We start from the raw sequence: 24,300 nt of genomic DNA on the forward strand, positions 1-24,300 counted from the left end.
TTCAAATAAATGTAGGTTTACATTTCATCAAAATCGGATGACTTTTGCTCGAGTTAACGCGCTAATGGACACATATACAAATAATATATATATCTATATGAATTTGAACGGATGGTGTTTTTGGCCTCTATAGACCTCAAAACGAAAAAGTAAATCGGTATGGTAATAGCTTATTCCCTATATGGGAAATTCGCTAAAAAAAATAAACAGTGGCACAGTACTTTAGGAATCGAAGTAAATATTATGCATGGACTATGCCTTTTGTAATGAACTATTCCTTTTGGCACTCGAGATCTAGCAGAACAAAAATATATAATACACCTATACATCTGTGAAACCCTTCAAAAAATATTATACGAGTCGTTAAAATTTTATCAATGAATCATTTATATGTTGTCAAAACACACATAGCATGACTAATATTTGTGTGATTTGGGGTGAGGATCACAACAACAAGTGGCCTTTTACATTGCAAAATTCATTTCTTACAAAATTCAAATTTATTACTTGGTTTGTATGTTTCTGTGTTGTTTCATAAAATAAATCAGAGTGGTTATTTTCCCTCCAACCCTGAAATATTTTGTTGAATTTTAAAATGTAAACATGCTTCCAAATTCTAATAATTTTAGCCTCTGGATTGCTTATATTAATTGATAGTACCCGGGGACCGAGCTTTGCTCGGGGAAAATCATTAGTTTACCCTGAAAGCAGTTTAGTATTGCAGATAGATTAATCCATTCCCAAACTCCACACTGCTCGCCTTATACTACTTCCTTCACCACTCCCTACGTCGTGGATCTGTTTGCCCTCCTTCCCTTATACCATTTTAGAATTGCAGATAACGTAATCTAATCGTCACAAACTCATCACAAACAATCTAATTGCCACAGACAGTTCCCACACTCTGCACTGCTGGCCTCACTACTTCTTTCACCATTTCCTACGTCATGGGCCTGTTTCCTTCCCTTCTCATAGCATTTTAGGATAGATACATTAATCTAACTGCCACACACGGTTCCCACACTCTGCGACTTATGATGGACCTTCGGGTCCGAAATTAATTTTGTATCGATAAAATTGTGTTTAGCATTTAATGTAAAATGAATTTCAACCCCTTGGTTTTGGAGAATCAATAGTTAATCATTTGTTTAAAATCTCAAAAGTTTATTGAATAAATAACAGTAACGATACAGCCAGAGAAAACTTATTACTAGGTAACTTACTGTAAGGTTGATTCACACACTTAAGAAATCTCAACACCGTTATCCATATAAACCAGTACGACTTATTATGCAAGATTAATTATATTCTTGCGCACTTAGTTGACAGGTAAAATTAAGCTACAAACTGTCACACTTATCTTGCAAAAATCTTAAGAAACGACTTTATTGGGTTAGCCACTAGTAAATCTATATATTACTGTCTAGTATTACTTTTTTACAGCTTGTAATGATAAATAAAACTGTCATTTTACGATTAACTTAGAGATAAACCTACCTAAACTAGTAACTACGCTCTTCAATTCCTAAACAAGGTAAGTAACTATAGTAAGCTACTATATAGTTAGTGTAATCCATTTGGTTTATATATTGTAGAGTTGCAGTTTATCCACATATTTGTAGTGGAGTCAGTCAGTTATAAAGCACAAAAAATCATTGAAACTCTTCAAGGGGCAAGTTCAAACTTTCGGTTACAGTACCATGTATTAAAATTTGTAGTTTTTAAGTTTTATAAAACAACTATTACTATTATTTTTGAATATATTTTTGAATTATTTTTTGTAAATTTAATTTGACTGGTTCAAAATTTAAAAGTATCAACATTCCTTGAACTATTGCAGTTCTATATGACTAACTTCAATGTCAAATATCAGAGAGTGAATATCCTTAAGCTAGGTCATTTATGATCAAGATGGGAAGCTCATAAGACTTTTTCCCTTATGCCCCTTCTCAGCCATTTGAGGGCAGTAAAGATGAAGCAAAGCTGCGACACTCAGATGGTTTAAGTCTCCTACAACAACAAACAAATCTTTGTAGTACATAAAACATATTTTTGAAAGAAAAAAATGAATTAGAATTTTTGACTAGCTGGTCAATTTTGACAAGAACACCAGGCTAGGAATTGGAAGAAAATCGTAAATGTAGGCATATGTTGATATGCACATAAAATTAAAGGGCTTTATTGGTGGATTGCAATCCCCCGAATTCAAGCTCAAAAGAACAAATGTGTAAAAAATGGCAGCCGATTAAATCCTACGAATGGCAGATTCAAGAAATCATTGTTGACTTGGTTTGAGTTCAAATTTAAGGCATTGTATTCTGCTAAGGCATTTAATTCGATGCACATATTACCAACTATGCTCCTATTTAAGATTTAATTCTACCTCCTTGCGAGGACCAAACCCATCATGATATTCTAAAACTGATTTCCTTCAAAAAGTAGATTTTTAGGTTTGGTGTTGATGTACCAATACTCAGTATCTTTAGAGTCGTTTTGAAGATGGAATCATATAGTGCTGATAACAAATAATATTACAACTTATATATAATTCAGTTTTACAAATCTTTGTACAACTAAATCCAGACTTTATACTGGACCGATTTTATTAATTATTGGTTTGTTGGAAAGCTTAATTCATGTAGATATGCAAATAGGTAATTTATGAAAGTTGGTTATGGTGACATTTAAAAAAACATGTTTTTCATCACACTATGATGTTTTTAACTGTTTTACATAAGTTAATTGCTGGCTGAAAGTTACGTTTTGCTGGCTATTCCAGCTGTCATCGTCATTTGGGGACCGAGTAGGGTTTTACATCCCTAGGGCCGCGAAATCAGCTGCCCACTTACTTCTTAAAACATGAATGCATATTAAATACACAATCAGTATCCATAGTGTTGCAATAGAATTGTTTTATCGTCACCGCTGCCTATCTCGAAAAAAAAAACCATCTTAAAAAATATCTCGACCGGCAAAACCTCATTTTTGGCCCTACGAAATATAAATACATTGAAAACGGGGGTTTTCACATTTTTTTTAAATTGGATGCAACTTTTGGCTGCTTTCTGTAATATTTTCAAGAAATACATGGTAACAGTAGAAAATTTTATTCTTTTTCAAAATACCACCAACACTCTTTAGTCGATTTCCTCACCATTTAAAAAGTTATTTGCAAAAAAGCTAAGCAACCTCCAAATTTATAGTAGTGAGAAAGAAAATACTGACTAAGAGACAGTTTTGTTAAACTTTGTACAACTAAATCTAGACTTCTACAGGACCGATTTTGTTCATTAATTGGTCATTGGAAAGCCTAATTTGCAAATAGTTATAAATTTGATTTTATTAAATATTTGTGGTAAAAAAAAAAAAAAAAAAAAAAAAAAACACTACCTAACAACTTCTTTTTTCAAGTTTCTATTTGTAGCCAACTTTTGGCTGTCTCTATTAGGTATTTCCAAAAAATATATAGTAGTTATTTGTAGGAAATTTCATTCACTCTCAGAATATCACATCCACCTTGGTCGATTTCCCCACTATTTAAAAGGTATTAGCAAATAATCTAAGCGACCTCCAAATTTATAGTTGTTAGAAAATACTGAATTAGAGATATATTCTTTTTACTTTTTACAACTAAATACAGACTTCTACTGGACCAATTTGGTTATTTAATGAGTTGTTGGAAAGCCTAATTCGTGTAGATTTGCAAATAATTATGAAAGTTTGAATTGATGGGCTATTAACAGTCCTCTAGGAGTCCTGTCTAAGAAACATGTCGGCCTTAGTCAGTAAAGACTAAAATATCGCACCACTGACTTTTACACTAATCTCCATTCATACTTGGCTTAAAATACCTAACTTTGAATGGTCGCCGTTTCAATTGAAAAGTATTTAAAAAAAGTACTAAACACATTAGTTGTACAGATAATTTTTAAAGCTAAAAATTATAGCGGTAACACTGGAATTGGCGCACGGGAGGGACTAAGGCTAAAGGTGTAGTGACGTCATATCTCTAGTGGCTCATGTCTTCTCTTGAGGCAACACGATTACCGTAACGAGACAACGAAATTTCAGCGGCGTTCGTGGCATAGGTGGTAGCGTTTCGGATTGATGTTTAGGAGGTCCCGGGTTCGAAACCTGCCGGGGACATTTAACTTTTTGTCAACGATTTTTGCTTAGAATGTGAATACTTCTTAACTGTACATCTTTTGTTAGAATTTGATGCATTTATAATTTTATTTATGAACAGAACTTTTTTTTAAATATTGAACCTTTATTCGATTTTTATCTTATATCTTTTTTATAGTATCAGCAAGTTTGGTTGGTTAGGTTAGTTTATGACAGTTTAATTTTATAATTTTACTAATTAAAAAGTTAATTTTATAACTAAAAATTTAAAAAATTAATTTAAATTTATTCAACTTAGCGGTTCTAGCGGCGAACGCTGACACTACAAGATATGTTAGCCTTAGTCCCTCCCGTGTGTCCCACCGCGCTAACACCTGTCTAACGTATTAAAAAGTGGTTGATTTTGTGCTATTACTTTAGTACACCACTTTCACGGAATATTAATGATCAATGGCATGGACTCCTGAGAAACTCCACTAGAAGTGTTACAGAATATTACATTCTGATTTTTTATGTATTGCTTGACAATAATTCTTTGTTTTAACTTATTTTTCCAATTATAACTATGAATAAAATTTGTGCTTACGGCATTTAAGGGCCATTGTATACGGCGTTACTTTTCCAGCCGGTAGAGTTTTGTGTGCTCCGTGCATCAATAACCATCTCGTGAGGGTGACATGACCAGCCCTAGCTGCACAATGTAGAGCTGTGAGCCCGACCTTATTGGGCGCACTCAACGAGCAACCTAAATAAATATCAACAATTCATTGGATGACATTAATTATTGACAGTGGAATAACAATGATTATCAATATTGTTATTGGTTGCACTTACATGGTTAGCGTGTAGTGAGTGACTTGCTTTTTGTTGTGGTGTAGGTTGGTAGTAAAATTTCCCCGTAAAATCCCCATCTGGCAAGCTTAAAAATCAATTTGCTGTCCTGGTTTTTCCCCTCCAATCAGTAATACAATGGGACCGGCTACGTTCCAAGCAGTGCAGCTATCTGTGGGTGCTTTAGCGAACTACGTTGACTCTCGTAGAGCAGAATATCACCGCACATTATTTGCTATTCGTCAGACCGAAATTTGAAAGCCAATCACCCGGCTATCTGGTTTGTTTGATGCTGCGGGCGCACTGGGGTTATGCCTGCCATTTGATGGGCCACAGCAAACAGTGGCGTCATTTCACCAAATCCTTGGGGGGGGGGCAAACACCGGGGGGTATGGAATACCCCCCAGCAAACAAGGGGGGTCCGGGGAAAATTTTGCAGTTTTGAAACAAAAAAAGAGGGGTTTAAGCTTATTTTAATTGTCAAAAGCACTTCAAATAAAAAAAAAATTATGAGTAAAATTATTTAAATTTAGGCAGAAGTTCATGAAACTAAGAATTATTGACAACAGACAGAAACACAATAATTTTATGTTGGTAAGTTAGTCATCTAAGAAACATGATCAATAGTTCCATGATGTATTAATATTATGTTTGTTATTATAGATTCATGACCAATTTCTCTTGTACAACATTTAGCAATGAATACGGTTGTTCATAGCCTATAGTTTATAACAGTTTATTTTGGTTTTTAAATAAAATACAAGTATTTAAGAACTTAAAAGCAAATCAAATTGTATCACCAATAAAATAATTTGACACAAAAGTACAAAAGGCTATTTAACTATATTAAATTGGTTGTCTACAATGTTCAAAATAAATTACGTAAAATTTATACACATGTATAATTTTAATGCTTGAATAATTAATAAAAGTAGCCTAAATAACAAAGCAATGCTTCGAAAATATCTGAATTTTTATGTATATATATAAACTAGAAGCAAGTGGTTTATCGTACAGCACCAAACAGAAAAAGTTAATGAATAACAAAGCTACTAATTTATGTAAACTCAAAATGTGCTATCTAAGACAATAAAACAATAATAATTTTTGTTTCAAATTACTGTACAAGAATATACTGATTTTTATCTGCTGTGCTTTTTAGGATTTGACAGGAGAAAATATTTGTATATTGGCTAACAGCATATTTTTTTCTCTAGCCCAGGATCCAGGGGGGGTAAATGCCCCCCCTGTCCCCCCCGACAGCAAACGTGTTAAACAAATAAAAACCATTGATTTACAATTATTTTTTGTATACTATAAAAAGGCTTTATTTGATACATTATAGATCATGAAATGGCATTAAATAAAGTCTTTGACAATTAACTCTTAAAACACTTACGTTTAAACCTTTTCTAAATAAGTTAAACAAATAGATTTTTTTCTTCTTCAGATTGTTTGGCTTTGGGTTTGGTGTTCTTGAGTCATCTGCTACATCGAGACATCTGCCATGTCTTTAGGCATAGAATGGCGACCATGCTGAAGTAGCGTAGTTTGCCAAATTTTGGCAAAATTTAGTTTAATTGTTGTATTTATTTAGACCTACGGTAACAACATTTTGATGTCATACATAAAATTCTTTTAAATTGTTTTTTGTACAACATCGCTTTGTATGCACGGAAAAAAATATTTCTTTATTTACAAACAAATTTGTTTCAACAGCTTTTATTAAATTTCCAATTTTGTCCAAAACCAGTGCCGTAACGGCGTTCCGGTGTGTTCCGGCACCATGACACCCCTGGTACTGAAAGTTTTTTAAACTGTAAACAAATGGAGAACCTTCAATTGAGTTGTACTTTTAAACTTGTCAAGGTGTCAACCCCTCTTTGATGATCAATTGTTTATACAAATTACTCCAGATTTCCCATCAAAAGTTAGAACGAATAGATTTTGTGAGTTAGCACTGCAATATTTCTAAATCAAGCTCAATAAAAAAAAAAATTAAAGCAAATTCTAATATTTGGTTTCATTTAACATCTACTTTTTGGCTGGCAAAAACTGTATAAATTGTTAGAATACTGGAATCATTTACCTGCACTATACAATAGGTTTAGCACGGAGGGGTTCCATTTTTGGCTCTTCAGGACTCTGTATGCAGCTAGATAAACAGGAGACTCTCGACTACTTGTACAGCTGTGCAGGTTAGCTCCTGGTAAGAGTTATGAAAATATATATAATCAATAGTATGGAAAAAACCCCGGGTGTTAATCAAGTTTCAAGATTGATTATTTTCTGCGTAACGAAGCGCTTCCAGACCTGTCAATTAACACTGGCTGGGCGGAGGATAGTCTCAGGTAAGTGATCAAAACCTTCCCGGTTGCCAGTTAGAGTGAAAGTATCACCCACAAAGTTAGAGTGGGTTTTGTGATCAAGTTTGAGACATTTTGAGAATGAAAATTCAGCATTTGAAGGAACAGCGTTATTTCACAAAATTCTGTGAAGAATGTTGTGGAAACGCCTAAGTTTATTCAACAGGCCTACAAAGAAAGACCCCATGTCTCATGTCATTCTTTTTATTTGGCACATGCCGTTCAAAGATGACCATGAAGACGTCAAAGACGATGATCGAGCTAGAAGGCCTGAAATATCGCGGAACCTAGAAATTCTGGCCAAAGTGCAGAAGCTTTGAACAGTGACTGACGCTTAAACATTAGACTCATTGCAGATAGAATGCAGTACAAGTTTGGACCAAGAAGGTTCATGAATAGAGAGAAGAAGTAAAATTGTAACTTCAAACGTCAACTTATCCGCTGTTATAATTATTATCATAGCTATTTCGCTTCTGAAAGGGTTTAGAACACCCATATATTTGCAAAAAAATTGGTTGATATAAAACAAAATTGAAAAATGTTACACACTTTTAAATACCTACATAATAAGTTATTTTTAGTTTTATCTTTGACTGTTAGGGTAAAGTTAGACATTTCTTACCATGCATGATCATGTATCTGATCAGTACTGCGTTTCCACTCCAGCAAGCTCTCTGTAAACCGAATACTAAAATCAATCTCTTATATTTATAAACAACACTTATTTCTGCATATCGTGATATCAATTTGGCCACTTTACTGATGAACTTAATATTATAAACTTTGAAGATAAAGTACACTTTGTTTCCTAACTTTCCTACTCATGCCTAAAAATTTAAAAACCCAAATGTGTTAAAACCCAAAAGTGTTATAAAAGCAAAATAAAATTTTGAATAAATAATCCTAAAGGGAATTATTTCTATCTAAACTTAACGGGGAGTAAAAATTAGATTCTTCCAGAACTTCAAACAGAGCTCTCTACCAGCTTATAGCATTCTGCCACTGCACACAATTTCACTACCTACTGTTAAATTTTGGCATACACATCTAGTAGGACTTTATAGAAAACTCATTAAGACAGAAAAAATAAAAAAAAAACTTGTGCAAATTTATAAAAATAAATATTTACACCTATTATGTACTTTATTTTGATGTTATAAATAATGAAGAAAAGAACTTTGTTCACTTAATTAAGATGTTTAAAGTGTTTCTTGACTAAAACATGTAGTTTTTATTAGGCCACTTTATTGAAAGTCGTAGAGCTCAAAGTTTGAAAATCATACATAAGCAGCAAGGACATCCTGTAAATACCATCTAGGAAGGTGCTTTAAAGTTGATAAAGTTAAAAGTAAAATAGAAAAGGTTATGAGTTATACCATTGTTATACTTACAAGGAAAGGAGTGTAGTTGTAAGGAGGCTTTGGATGGTTGATAAAGTGGGGAAACTGATTGAGAATGGCAATGCACCTCTTGATGGATTCAGTGGAGGGATTTAGAGTCTAAAGAGTAAAACAATCTGGTGAAATAAAATGTAAAATTTTACTTGCATTGTATACAACAGGTATAAGAAATAAAATGTTTCACTGCACCAAACTCAACTGAACAGAGTACCTACCAAAATCATATAAAGCTTATAGTCACTAACAAGACTACAAGATCACTCCACTCATCCTACACTCATATATGGGTTAAAATATGCAAATAGTCGCATCCCCATCTTAAATAATTGACAATTGAAGGTAGAATAGAAAAAATAAGCTTTTGTTTTTATAGTAAACAGTCTCTATACAGAGTCTAAAAAGAATTTTTCACAGGTTTGCCAAAGTAAAAAAAATCTGTTTATTTGAGCTGTAGTCTATATATTTCCTACCATCTTGTTCAATATACTTAAATTCCTTTAAAATAGAATTTTGGTGGTTTGTTTGATAAAATATTTTACTGTGGGTTTGCATCAGGCCCGTTTTTGACCCTGTCAGCGCCCTAGGCACAACTAATAGTGGCACCCCTATGCAATATATAAATAAATAAATAAAAATGTCTTTATCAAGCGTTTCTCTGGTACCTACACCAGCTTTTCAGAACAATTTTCGTCACTATGCTAAATATCTTATTCTACTATTTGGCCGTTATAAACTTAGACTATACAATAACTAGTGGCTTGTAGGGGCAATAGTCCCTTATATATATATTCTAGTAATTATTTTGTAAAAAATATTAGCCTGTTGTTCTCATTTCGAGGAACAATACCTCTGCGCGGTAGTCTCCTGTCATTATACATTATTACTGTGCAAAAGAACAATCCATTGTAAAGTGTTAAGTTTAAAAGTAGGGTATCAAATTGTTTGTTCTAAAGATTTCATCTAATTTTCATTTTGTGTTGTTTACTACTTCACTAACAATTTAACAATAAGAAAATAATGCACATTTACAGTCGAGTCGGGACCATGAAAGTTTGCAGTTGGCGGCAGCCAATCACAAGACAAGGCTAGTGCGACGTTGCCATATCGCCCGTTGACGACACTTATTAAAATACAAAAAAATATTTTCAAATCAGCTGGTATTATTAGATTTGGCAACACCACACTGTCCTCATTGGCTCCTTTGAAGTCACTTGGTAAATAGGCTCCTCCTTCAACTGCAAACTTTCGTGGTCCCAACTTTAGGTGTGTGGTTATACTTTTTTTCAATTTTTATAATCACAGCTGTGTTTACACTAAATAAAAATACATAAAATTAGATTACCATGCTATTCAAATGTGAATAATTATTTTATTTTGTAACAACCTTTTGGTCCATAATTAAGAAAAATTAATAATTTCCCCCAAAATGTCATACCCAGACCTTTAAAATGAGACATCTCTCAGCTTTCAACGGCATCCCGTTCGCTCACAATTTCATTGTAAAATTTTGGGCTTATGGAATTAGATATATAGATTACAAATGTTTTTAAAACATATCCTTAAGTTTTTCTTTTAAATGTTTTGCTAGATGCAACAACCTTCAGGCCGCCGGGTAGACCATTGTACGAGGGACCAAAATATGAGAAGCTCTTCCTCCCAAGCTCTAGAGAAACTCTTGGGAGGTGAAGCCTCCCACCATGACGTGTCCTGCACTGGGAAACCTCGTTCGAAGAGAAAGCCTCTCGCGTAAATAGTCGGGCTTACAAAGAGACAACACTCTGTGGGTCATGCAGCACGTCAAAAACCTGCTCATGGCTTCAACGGGAAGCAGACTAGCTACTTCTCAAAAGGGAGAGACATGATCAAATTTTTTCAAACAGAAAATGAAACGGATTGTGGAGTTTTGGAGACGTTGCAACTGATACATGTCTTCCCGAGAAATGCTGTTGCCATATGCAGGGAAGCAGTAGTAAAATACTGACAGTATTAGTGACTGCACGAGCTGAAGTTTTGCTGCCTCAGGCAACAAGCCTCTGACAACAATCCTCTTAGTCTCCCTAAGGCTCGCTGGGAAACAAAGGTGACATGATCTAGAAATTCAGGTGCCCGTCAATCACGACGCCAAGAGTCTTTGCCTTCTCACACACTACCAGAATCCGGCCGTCGAGACAGACAGACACTCCAACATCTCTCAAGGTCTGCACTTGGTCCAGAGGCGCTGTATGCAAAACAGTGCACTTATCAGGGTTCAGTTTGAGCCCATTGACAAATAACCACTTGGAGATGCTCATATATATCAGGGTGTCCACCAACCGGAAAATCCGGGAATCATGCATGAGTTGTTTGTAAGTCAACGGTGGCAGCCATTAATGAGCTTTTATCATGTGTAACTCTTTACCTGAAGGGAATATCCAAAATTGTTAGTATTTGTAAACAACAGAAAACTATGATGTTGATCAGTGGCGGATCTATGGAGGAGGGCTAAGGGGGCCTTGTAGCTCCCCCCCCCCCCCCCACTAAACTCAAACTAGATAATACGGGAAAAATCCTAGATATAACCAGATTAATTTATCAGATTCATACCAATAATTTATTAAGACTCTTGTTTTACTTTTTACTGCTACCGTACTGTACTAGCTAGTAAGCATACTGTTTTTTTATCAAGTCCATCATTTATATAAGCTATGTATCAACAAACTTATTCATAAACTTTATTAAAAAAGTGAACATGGCCTGTTTTTGGAACTAACTTTTTAATCGGGAAAAGTTTTGATTATTTCCAATATCTGCTAAAAACTGTTGACAGTTGAATTGTTATAACGTGTGTTACAAGCAAACCTTAACCTTATTAAAAAATTGCCAATACACTTTTGTATGGTTTTGCAATTGAGACAACTAACAAATTCCTTAATTCTTATCCTACTGTGTATTATTACATGGGTTATGTGTTAACAATTAAACAATATTTATTTTACAATTGAGCAGCACTGATTACTTAAAAGCTATCTCAATGTGTAGGCCTGTGTACAGTTTTCTTCCCAACAATTAAAACTGTTTCAACTATCAAAACTACTTTACTCCATTCACAAAATTTATGCGGTTTTTGGGGAAGAAATCTATCCCCTCCACTTGATCCTACCTTTAAAACTAGGGGTCGATGGCTAGGTTTGCCAAAACGTCAATCAGATAAAACATATTCATTAACCAAAACAGTAGTGGGGAATCTTCCCCTCAAACCCCTAAATTTTGTGAATGGACTATAACGACTAAGACTACAGTAATTGAAAAAGTCCTCAATCTTGTAACAACATTTATCACACAAAAATTTGTACGAAAGTAGCAATGAAAATAAACAACTCACCCCAGCAATGTGATGAACCTCGTAGCAGTACTTCTTCAAGCTTTCACCAGGGTCTGCAAGAAGAATAAATATAATAATAAAATAACTTTCATTTTGACCAGAAAATTTCACGTCATTTGTAAGTTAGTAACGCCACATATCGAAGATAAAATGATTCAGGAATAAGTTTGCTATCACGAGTGTGTGTAGGCCTATTACAGAAACGGTTTTTTGTTTGTGTTTTTAACCTCCATTAGCAGTTTTTTTTTTTTTTTTGTAGGAGAATGGTTAAAATAGCAACCTTTTGTTAAATAGCATCATTAGGCCTAGAGGTGTATTCACACATATAAGTTCCGGCATGTCACAGTTCAGTTACATCAGTCGTGTCACAGTAAAAAGATTTGGTCTATAATGGATTATTCTTTTGCACTATCTACATTCATCCGGCACAGGTCCGTCAGTCAGTAAATTTAAGATTTCTTCCCACTGATATTTTGGATTGTTCGGACGCTTAATTGACGGTCGTGTAATATGTATGTGTTTGACATATGATTGATAAGTTTACATTATACATTATTATAGTAGTTTTCATTATAGATCTTTACTTTACTTTCTCGTGTCATCCTAAAATGATGAAGGAACTGAGTTTAGCCTTCAATTAGTATAAACAAGCTTTACTGTTTAACAATTACTGTAAAGTGATAGAAGAGTGACTGAAACCAACTGATGAACAGTTGCCTGACAAATTTCGGTGCAACTGAGACTGGACTTATGTGTGTGAATTGAACCGATGACAATGATCAACCCTGCTTCCAGGTTGGAACAAACAACTTACCTAACCTTTTGCATTTGAAGGAGGCTAACTATAAGACGCAAAATACATTGAAACTTGTCCCTCAATATCCGTCCAGGCTGCTAGTGCTAGAGTATTCAGTTTGGTTTTGTATTCATAAGCCCATATGTAGGCATACTCTACAAGACTAAAAGCTAGTTTTTGGAATCCAACAATCCTGCATGTTAATTAATAAATTCCAATTAGTTTAAGTGGTCCCTTTTTATGGTTAAGAGTCTTAATAATGTTTGGTGAATTCCAAGCACATTCCGCAGACATTATGAACATGGATCTCAGTTTGAGCATACTTGACATAAAGAATAGCCTGTGGAGCTCGTCATCCACATCCCGCCAAAAAGTATGATTAGGTTTAACCATTGACAAGTCGTAGATGTGTGGTCTCACACATGTACAGAAGCGAGTCACGAGGACCAGGATCGGAGTCAGTGGAGAACTACAGGATGACATGGGGGGGGGGGGGGGGTAAGGCCCGGGTGAGGTATGGCGCTTAAATCAATCAAATTAACTTAACTTATTGTAAAATTTCCATATTGTTTTTGAAGAATAAAAAAATATATATAATATTCCATCAATATTTAAAAAATGAAATAGTCATAAAAGTGTTAAAAGAATCATGTAAAATCGTTCAAAATCATTTATAAGGACAACGTTATTAATCTAAGTTACATATTATCTATATCATAAATTTAAGGTTTTCTTTTACTGTGTCTAATAGGCTAAGTTTATTAATAAACTCAGTTTTCAAAATAAATAGCCTAATAATCAGCCACAACTAAACTTATTTATAAAGTCAGTTTAAATTTCAGTGTCGGCATTTCAGATATCAATATTACTTTAATTCATCATTCACGTTGTGTCTGGTTAACAACTATGGTCCTTTGGATAATATGTTGATTGAAAATTAATAATTCCATAGTAATGATTTAGTTAATCAAACCTATGGCTTCTTGGGCCTGTGATTCGCCGTTAGCTGTGTGCTCTGATTTTATTGAAGGATCCATGCCCATTTCCAACTTGAATGGTTTAACTTAAGAGAATGTGATTGCATCCATCAAACAGCCAGACGGCCACAAGCCATTTTCACAGTAGGCTACCTATTCTATCTGTATTATCGTCATCCTTGCAAAAACTTGTTATTTAGACAACCAATTTTTATTTTGTAGTCAGGTATTTTTGGTAATCCTTCCATCATTTTCTCAGATAAAAAGAACTTGGACAATTTTTTTTTTGTGTTAGCCTACTCTTTTTTCTCGTAGGCGTTCGTTTTCTATTCTCCGATATATTTTGCCACATCATGTGGTATGTTCTTCTATTAAAACACTATATGACATTGTTTATATTATTTTGCCTAGGGTAGTAAACTGGATAGGTACACTGGCTATACAGTTTTAAGTATAGGGGTAATATAAGAACATTCCCTGAAGGTGTCACATTTCATGGACCAATTATGTGTTGTTAACTAAAATAAAATTTTCAGTATATACAAAAAAGGGTAGGCCTGATTCTAAAATTTGTTTATGATCGGCTCCATCAAACCACACGACGTCCCTGATTGTAAACTTTTTGTTTAGTGTGCAGGATTATTTCAAATTTGATACAGATTTCTCATTAAAAGATTATTAACTAACTTTTTTTTTAACATTTATTTCATTTATTTCCCAACGGATTGCACCTTTTTACAAAATATGTGTATACAATTTAGATGGCATTTGCAATATTACTGACTAGAAAAGTAATAACAATGGAAATAACAAAGTGATAATAAATAGTAATAGCAAGTAATAACAAATAGTGATAACAATAGTAATAACAAATAGTGATAACAATAGTAATAACAAAGTAATAACAAATATTAATAACAGAAGAATAAACTAAAAAGAGTATCAACAAAGAATATGAACAGCAAGTTTTAACGATGAGAAGACAAATGTGCAGATGTGCTGGAGTGTGGTTGCTCAAGTGATCAGGGAGACCTTCTTTTTGAACCGGAGGGGCTTCTCACCGAAGAAATCCAGTTGAGCAGCCGCCGTGCTACCAGCCTTGAGTAGACGGCTAATTCCGCTGTTGTAAGAGTAGTAGGCTGGGAGAAAGCGTCTGCTGAATATAGTCCTGGAGCGGGTGCCTCTGGGCGTGGTAATGTCGATACCACTCAGGATGTTGGGGCAATCGACAAACCCGTTAACCAGCTTGTAGAGCATGAATATGTCGGCATGATGACGTCGGAGTGACAAAGGCAGAAGATCGAAGGACTTCTCCACATCGTCAACCGGGGTAGTGCGGTAGGTAAAACCAAGTCTCGGTCCAAGCATCCGTATGAAGCGGGTTTGTATGCTCTCCAGTTGGCTGACGTGGTTCTTCTGGAAGGGAGACCAGATGATTGACCCATACTCCATCAGCGGGCGTACCAGGGACTTGTAGAGCGTGATCAAGGTGAAGGGTGAGTTGAAATTCCTTGTTGATCTGAATATGAAACCAAGCAGGGAGCTAGCTTTGGTTGTAATGTGGGCAATGTGCTCGTGAGGGTTGAGCGAAGGGGTCATTGTCACTCCGAGATCTCGTACCCTGTCCACTCTCTTCAGTGTAGAACCATTGAGGACGTAGTCATATTGGACTGGGGCTGCACCACGTTTGTAGGAGATGACGACACATTTCAAGACGTTGAGCTCCATGAAGTTTTCCTTGCACCAGGCGTCGATGTTAGTGAGAGAAAGTTGGAGGCGCTCAAAGTCAGAAGCCAATGACACCGAGCCAAATACCTTAATATCATCGGCGAACATGAGAAATTTGGTGAGGATGACGTTGCCAATGTCATTCATGAACAGGTTAAACAGCAAGGGACCGAGGTGGGACCCTTGCGGGACTCCAGATAGGACACTGAATGGCGTAGAAAGGCACCCGTCGTACTTGACTACAAGGGTTCTGTTGGTCAAGTAGCTGTTTAACCACTCAAGCAGGGCCCCCCCCACACCATATCCGGCAAGCTTTGCCACAAGGATGTTGTGATTGACCTTGTCAAAGGCTTTGGAGAGATCAAGGTAAACACAGTCAACTTGGAGAGCATCGCCAAAAGCGGCCATGACGTATTCTTGAAACTCCATCAGGTTTGTTACTGTTGAGCGTGAGCGCAGGAAGCCATGTTGAGAGGAGGAGATACATTTACGGAGATGAAAATAGAGGTAGTCCAAAACAATGCTCTCGTACACCTTGGCAACAGCAGAGAGAATGACAATGGGCCGATAGTTTCTGACATTTGAACGATCACCAGATTTGAAGATGGGGACGACAAAGCCACGCTTAAGGGCCGATGGGAAGATTCCAAGTGAGAGCAGGGATGTAAACCAGATAGCCAGATGAGGAGCCAAAATAGGGGCACAGTATTTAAGAACGCACGGAGGAATAGCATCAGGACCGGCTCCCTTATTAGGGTCAAGCGAGGCAAGTTTGAGTTGAACGTCTGAGGCTGTGATGACACATTTAGTGATGGAGAAGTTCCAGCCAAAGTCGAAGACAGGCGAGGGAATTTGGTTCTCCGTGAAGACGGATGAAAAGTAGTTTGAGAATAGTTCGCACTTTCCGGCAGCACACTCAGCTTCTCTACCATCAAATGATAGTTTAGCAGCAGGGGATGGACTGCTCTTGAGTCTGTTGACGTGAGACCAAAAAGATTTTATGTTATGAGGAATGTCGTCTTCAATTCTTTTTAAGTAGTCTCGATGACACTTGGTGGCTAAAGACTTGCACTGGCTTCTCAAATTGCGAAAACTTTCACGATGACGAAGATTTCCTGAGGTTTTAAGAAGTCGATGGGTGGCCTTCTTCCTTAAGACAAGTCGTTTTAGCTCCTCGGTAAACCAGGCAGGAAAGCTTGAGGATTGAAGCTGTTTTGTGGGTGTATGTTGAGATATGATTGAGCCAAGGTGGTCGCAGAAGTCAGAGAAGGCAGATTCGACATCAGGTAGAGAAGAAGGTGAAGGATAGTTAACGTTCTGCAGATCACGAAATACAGCGTCCAAGTTGCATTTTCTGAAGTCAGGTACAATCCTGACATCCCTCGAGGCTGAGCGTTTCTGCAGCAGGATTGGGCAGGAGAGCGCAGGGTGATGAATGTCTTCGGCAACAAGAAGGTCGTCAGCGCGGATAACTGCAGTTGTAGGAGTAGATGAAAAAATGAGGTCCAGGTAGACACCTCTGCGATTTCGGATTTTGTTGATTTGGGAGAGGTTGTGAGTATAAGCTAAGTTGCGTAGGTAGTTTGAAGAGGAATCGCCTTCGCAGGAATCAAGCTCACCCCAGTCCGCTTCAGGTTTGTTAAAATCACCGAAGATAAGCACATCATCCACGAAGTTAGAAGATGAGAGGATATCCTCCACCACGTCACAGAAGTCGGCATAGACGATGGCAGGCTGGCTGGGGGGGATGTAGACAGAGCCCAACAAGATGCGACGGGTTCCAGAAGTACAGGTAACAAAGACGCATTCCGAGGAGCAGGCATGCAAGGGGACAAGTTGACATGCTAGGTGATCACGTACTGCTATGAGAGTACCACCACCACTGATCTTATTGCTCGTGGCCAAAGATCTGTCACATCTGAAAACGTTAAAACCAGTAAGGCCAAGTTCTGAAGAGTTCATGTCAGGTAAGAGATTCGTTTCAACCAGGGTGATAATATCGTAGGAGGAAGTTGTAGCACTGATTGAGAGTTCAGAAATTTTGCTTCTTAAGCCATTCACATTTTGAAAATAACAACTGAGGTGATGCGGTGCGCCGTTGGGAATTAATCGTTTTTTGAATTTTTAACAATCTGGGGGATGTTGTTTAGGAACCTTATGGTGAGATCCTTTTCGCCACGGGTGGTGCGTTCCTTTAATTCGGCATTGAGGTTTTGAAGGTGGGCGGCTTCACGGGGAGTTCTGTCTCTGGATAGCTTGACGGAAGAAAATCGTGGATTCGAAATGGTCCCAGAGCTGGCAAAATTCTTCATTGCAGTGATCACATCGGAATTGCTGCCAAGCACAACTTTAAGAGGCCGAGGTTTGTCAGGTTTTTTACCACCAACACGGAAAGTTTTGATCCCATTGCTAGAGAAATTAGGAATGAGGGTTGAGAAGAAGGAAATGGCCAATTCCAGATCATGTTTTTTCCTGGCATCAACATCACCCACAGATGATTCTTCCAGATTGTAGATCATTAAGTTTTTAGCGCGGCGGGTGCGCTCGTTTAGCTCAGCTATGGTAGTTTCCAGATCTGTGGAGGGGGATGCATTTTTGTCTTTTGATTCAAGCAGGGATACCCTGACCTCGATTTGATCCACTCTAGGTTCTAGTGCTGACAATCCAGTACGAATGGTAGCAACTTCGTTCTTTATATCAGCTACATCATTTGAAATGGTATCAATTTTATTTACTTTGTCTAGTAGAGTATCAAGTTTGCCCAGTACCGAGGACATTTGGGAGGTGAGTAATGCGAGTGGTTGGTTGGAAGTGTTCACACAATCTGTTCTGGTGCAGTGCCATTTTGCGTTGGTATTTCCAGAAATCCGCTGGTACTCTGTTTTGCTCATAGCAATGCAAGTCCTGTGAAACCATCGTTGACAGGGGCCATCGCAGCTGACGCCTTCCTCGGTATCAAAGACTTTTTTGACGCAAATAGGGCAGGAGGTAGACATGATGTAAGAGAAGAAACACGGCTCCCCAGTGATTCGACACTTGTTATAGTACTGCCTGCGCAGATCTAGAAGGCCGTGGATTTTGGACGTCCAGAGATTCCCCTGTGGCGAGTGGCGACAGGTTTGGTCACAACGAGAACGGTCGAAATGGAACGAAAGATGGGCCTAGGTTTGACGATGGGTTGATGTTTGGATGGTTATTGCAGGGCAGATTGTTAATTACTTGACGAGTCCCATCAACATATAAACTCACTGTAGTTTGTTGTGCAAAACTCCAGCGGAGCCGAGCAGCCAAAACAAGGTAGGTGACAAGAAAATCAAAAATTAAGCGGAGTCATATCACAAGTAACACTTTAAGTCTGCCATCTTGGTTTTTTTTTTTAACTTAATGGAAATGTTTACGCTATGAATAGGTATCTTAAAAATAACCTAAATTCAGGGTTTAAAAAAAATGATGGTGCAAAACTAAATGGTTGTTTTACATTCGTTTCCATGATTTCAAACAGCTGATTCATGCACCAATGGAGGCGTATTTATAAACATGTTTTGACAACGATATTTGAGTGAAAATTTAAAAACGTACGTTTTCAGGAAAAGCACTTTTAAATTTTTTGTTCCGTTTTTTTAAACTTTTTTGTTTTTTTATTTCATTGACATTTTGAAGTTTCATAAAATGACCATGGTAACGCAATATCTTTGGTGATTTTTTATTAATAGAGCATCTTTGATGGAAAAACACGAATTTTTGTCACGACCATCATGGACATAAAACTGAATATTAAAAATAGTTAATATTATTTTTATAACTATGTTTTGCTATAAATTAATTTACTTTTATGGCCATTATACAATAAACAGCTCACTAAGCTTTTGGTATATTTGGTCTTTCTAGAAAAAAAAAATAAAAACTAAAAAAAATTGAAAAAAAGCCAATAAAATCTTTTAAGTTTGTATAACTCCGAAAAAACTTACCTGAGACCCGAAAAATCGCTATGTTTTTATAGAGGTACGCTTCTTTTGTGTATAAAACATTGAAATATGATATTTTAATTTTTGAAATTGTTATGATAGAAATCATAAATGTGATGGTCAGGGACAAGCGGTACGGTCGTGAATTGTCTGAAGTGATCTAAATATTTCTAAACAATCCTTCAATTATACTGATAGTTATAATAAAAATAGGTGTTTCAATTGAACTAAACTGTTCAATTTACAATGATATTTAAGTTATAGTCACGACCAAACACAGTATAATCCATAAGGCTGGATTGGTCGTGAAAAAACCCGCGATGGTCGTGAAACTTTGGTCGTGACATTACGTGTTATTTGGCTCTGTTCTAGCGGTAGCCCTGCACCTCATGTTCGAGGATACAAAATGGACTTCTAGGTTAATCTAGCAATTGAAATATCTCACACCAAAATTACAAAAAACACAAACTTGCCTTTATTGATCTTGTAATTCCTCCTTTCAACTCGAAACGACCGGCACTACAAACTTGACGTACACACTGAACTAGTCTCTAAAACAAACTGACGCAATCGACGCCAGGCTTGCCACTGTCGTGCTCCAAAGTTGAAAATTTTTCCCAAATGGTCGTGACGCCAAATCGAGGGACAGACTTATTTTGTCATGGTAGTCAGTTTGCAATGACAATAAAATTATAATATGCTCCTTTTTTGTAAGTTTAATAACTATTGATGACATAAAAATATGGCTTTATATATTTCGGCATGAATAGTTAGTCTAAAAACAGCGTGAAAGTTGGAAAATGTACCCTAGGGACACGTCATGGTCGTGAATTTCGAGACTTTAAAAATACAAAAAAAATATCTAGAACCTATTTAAAACCAAATAAATGTGTGTTACATGTTGCCCCCGTCCCAAAAAATATTAAAACACATAATAATAAACTACAAATCCAGAATCTACGAAGTAAAAGGCCAGGGACATGAAAACGTACGTTTTTAAATTTTCACACACGTTTCATCTCATTTGCTTAGATGAGTACCACCTACCACAGTCTTCCAACAAATGGTGACTAAAAAACAAGAAAACACATTTTGTTTGGAATTTGCTTGTACTAATGCTATTGTTAGTGTTCAGCGGAACTTTCGGACCAAATTTAGGAAGAAGGCTCCTCGTCGGAACTGCATAGCTCGTTGGATGAGAGGATTCAAGACAACAGGATATTTAGATGCCAGAAATATTTTGGTCAGTCCTCAGACTTAAAACTGCAGTCCACGGTTACAAGCATACTACATCAAGCATTTGAGACTAAATTCGTACAATCTGTAACTTAGTTATTACAAGCATTGAAGCTTACTGACAAGCCAAAAAGGACAGATTTTTGCCAAAATAGCTTTATTCTTGTTGATATTCTTTGATTTTGTTAACATGCTTTGTAATACTCAACAAAGCAAATGAGACCAAAACATTATCTAGCTGTGTCAAAACAAACTTATAAACACCCTTTCCATTGGTGTAACAATTAGCTGTTTGAAATCACGGAAAGACGTAGCGCTAAGTTACCTACCGTTTAGTTTTGCACCATTCTTTTTTAATAACCCTGTTTTTAATTAAAATAGTAGATCCATTATCAATTAAATAGCAACTTAAGATTGATAACAAATACCTACCTTCAACTTTGAAGAACTTCCAACATAAACAGATGACTACAGCTATGATTACCAAAGATATCCACAGCAGGTGCCAAAAAATAATTTCATCACTGGTCTTGAAGGTTGCAAATTTCATTAATATCCAATCCATAGATGCTCTTCCTTTAACTGAAGCTAAAACAGAAAAAGTAACTGTATACCAAGCTTGGTAGGAAAGTTACAGACTTACAGGCCATATGATAAGATGTTTGTTGAACACGCATAAGAATAGTAGGCCTATTTATATTGGTAAGCTAGTGAGAGAATACAAACCTTGTTTTTATTAAATATTACTTTAGGGGAAGTTAGGCCAGTGGTTCCCAAACCTTAAGATATGATGGTGACGGTATTTACTCAGGGGAGGTATAGAAGAGCCTACGATGACAGCTGTGGGCTTCTTATTAGCTCAGGGAACGCTATTACCATAACAACACGGGTTGTGGACATCGGCCTCGGTGGTCCAGTGGTTAGCGTGCCGGGCTGATGTGCTGAAGTTCCCGGGTTCAAATCCCGCTGGTAGCATTAACTTTTTGTCTAAGATTTTTTCATTATCAGCAAGTTTGGTTGGTTCGGTTCGGTCATGACAATTTAATTTTATTATTAAAGTCATTATAAAATTGTAATTGAGCAATTTCTAGTTTTATTTAATAAACATAATTATTTTTTCTATTAGTAAACATTTTTATATTATTTAATTATCAGCAAGTTTGGTTAGTTCGGTTAGGTTATGATAGTTTAATTTTATAATTAAAAAAATTTGAAATAGGCATTTATAATTTTATTTTATGAACTATTTTTGCGATTCTTCATTGCCAAAGTGCTCTCTACTACAGCGCTGTTCACGGAGGAATTTTGAACTAATGCCTCATTCGTACCTCCCCTAAGTCAGACCCTGATGGTGACCCACCTACATTTTGCATTTTCTATTGGCGACCCACTTATTTATTATAATCAATTATATGAGCCTAATTAAGTGTATTGTTTGGTTTCTTCCTGCGACCCACCAATGCATCGCAACCCATAGTTTGAGTTAGGCGATACAAAATTAACCTAGGTACCAGGCTACTTTAAGTGATAAGTTAAAACATGGATGTGTTGCTAGCCTAAAGGTGAAAATTCTGGACTTCAGTGCGGGATGGGCAGGTTTTATTACCGGCACATCCAAGCTCCTAACTTAGGCTAACTTAATTATGGGTTTGGACCGCTTCCCCTTCTAATTTTACTGTTGTCAATGAATTAGATAGGCCTAGCCTATGGGCTAACTTAAGTTAAACCTAATAAATAACGTTACGTAGGCTTAGCTTAGTGTCTTTAATGTGAGGAAAACTTAACAACTTAAAGAAAATAAATAGCATTTAATGTAAGTTCGATCTAAGTTTATTAGGCCTGATTTTTTTCCTTTTTGAGCCAAACTCTGATAAGTTAAGTTCCTACTCCATCAAATAATCAAACTTAACAGTAAGTTAAGTTATCAATTCAATTGATAACTAAAAACGGGTGGACTTTTGTATCTGGCACAAACGACCGAATGATAATATTGATTACCGTATTCACTTGCTCCATTCAATATATCATTTGGTTAGTCAGGTTAACCTTACCTAAACTAGCCAAACGATAGATCGAATAATCGATATATATCCATCAATATTTTCATTCAGTTGTTTGTGCCAACTGATACGGAAGCCTACCCCTAAAAACTCGCCTGAACAAAATCAAACTGCCAAAGGCCTAAAACTCAAAGTTAACTTAAGTTAGGCTACTTACTTATAAAATATAACAATTGATGATTACAATAGAGTCTCTGATATCAAAGTTTTGCCCCGTTGGATGCCTATAGGTCTAAATTTTGGCTTAGCTTCAGTGTGAATTGAGCTAAAATTAAAATTCTGTCATAGGCCTAAGTTTTAAAAGTTAACATAGGCTACCATCTTGACTGGTGTAGGCCTAGGCCTATAGGCCAAATGTAGTTACTAACTTATATTGGTTAAGTTTGAAAAAGGCAAAATATTATTGTACTAACAAAGCCGTAAATCATAAGTTACCTAGGGACCCAAGGCATAGACTTAAGTTAAAACCACTTAAGTTTAATGGTAGTTCATAAATTTCAATTAAGAGTAGCCTAAGTTATGGGTGCAAAATATGTTCCATTGACAACTAAACTTCACTCATATGAGTATTGACGCAATCCACCTGACAGTGTCAGTTCAAGGATAAAGACTTGCAAGTAGGCCTATTACAAGTAAAGTAATAGTTCCGTTAGAAATCTCATTAATCTTTTAGTCTAATGAAGTTCTTAAGTCACAAAGGATTCTAGCCAACTTACCTAAAGTACCACTAATAACCCGGTTTTTTGCATTAATGATAACTTCAAATATATCGAAAAACATATTTTTATGAATTTGATAAATCTCTTAGGCAAAACTAGGCTGTCGCGAGTTAAAACGTACACCTCGGATGAGTTAAGCTTGTTTTAAATAAGTACCCTTTTCCTAAAAAAACAAACTACAGGCCTACTCTATGACTGAGTATGATTCTATTCTAACTCAATTAACTTATATGTCACTTCAATCAGTTTTAATTTTAGTTTTATTTCCAACGTAGGACAACTTCATCCTATTTAGTTTAGTTTCAAGTTTGAGAGTATGATTCTCCCGGATTCCAGTGTGAAGTGATTACGCTCTCCGCCCGCAGTTCCGCTATAGAAAATGAAAACAAGAAAGAATGCTACCGGAAATGAATGGTTTCTTACATTGGCTGTTTCATATTTTGGATAAATAAAACTGGACAGTGCAGCTTCTTTGTTTACTGATTGCTCTGTGGATGCATTGATTATGAGGTTTTCTGTAAAGGTTTATCATGTTACTATTTTAGCAGCGAACATATATTAAATACATTGGAATACAGCTATAACCAATACTAATTTCTTATTGATTTGATTTTAAAAGCATACCAATGTGACAACTCTAAATAATACTCTAATTAAATTAATTTATTTGTCACTGTGGGTTACCGTTGCTGTGCAATGTCGACCTTATGGGCTGATTCATGGCCACATTTAACTC

At 36.2% G+C, this 24,300-nt stretch overlaps 1 protein-coding gene across 3 annotated transcripts; it reads right to left on the reverse strand.

Moving 5' to 3' along the window:
- Window positions 1-1,790: 1,790 nt before the first annotated feature.
- LOC128999535 (putative ankyrin repeat protein RF_0381) lies at window positions 1,791-23,747 on the reverse strand. Of its 3 annotated transcripts, XM_054426103.1 has the most exons (8): window positions 23,562-23,747; window positions 21,218-21,373; window positions 12,084-12,136; window positions 8,714-8,821; window positions 7,945-7,996; window positions 7,046-7,162; window positions 4,712-4,870; window positions 1,791-2,010 (listed from the first exon to the last, which is right to left on the reverse strand). In XM_054426103.1, exons 1-8 carry the CDS (start codon window positions 23,623-23,625, stop codon window positions 1,907-1,909), a joined length of 813 nt encoding a protein of 270 aa, XP_054282078.1. In that variant the 5' UTR covers window positions 23,626-23,747; the 3' UTR covers window positions 1,791-1,906. The 3 variants fall into 3 exon arrangements, with proteins under 3 accessions (XP_054282078.1, XP_054282079.1, XP_054282080.1); XM_054426104.1 differs by lacking the exon at window positions 8,714-8,821; XM_054426105.1 differs by lacking the exon at window positions 4,712-4,870.
- Window positions 23,748-24,300: the final 553 nt, after the last annotated feature.

The sequence above is a fragment of the Macrosteles quadrilineatus genome, unplaced genomic scaffold (genome assembly GCF_028750875.1).
Source record: "Macrosteles quadrilineatus isolate MER2022 unplaced genomic scaffold, UCM_ALF_1.0 Scaffold_8__2_contigs__length_117827958, whole genome shotgun sequence".
Taxonomy (NCBI): domain Eukaryota; kingdom Metazoa; phylum Arthropoda; class Insecta; order Hemiptera; family Cicadellidae; genus Macrosteles; species Macrosteles quadrilineatus.

What these genes read in the sequence shown, in the direction of transcription:
- LOC128999535 (XM_054426103.1), bottom strand. Translation starts at nt 23,625, where the DNA reads ATGTTTTTCGATATATTTGAAGTTATCATTAATGCAAAAAACCGGGTT. An exon ending in GGTTATTAGTGGTACTTTAG is followed by an intron (nt 21,374 to 23,561) that starts GTAAGTTGGCTA and finishes TTTCTGTTTTAG; the next exon opens with CTTCAGTTAAAGGAAGAGCA. An exon ending in GAAGTTCTTCAAAGTTGAAG is followed by an intron (nt 12,137 to 21,217) that starts GTAGGTATTTGT and finishes TTCTTCTTGCAG; the next exon opens with ACCCTGGTGAAAGCTTGAAG.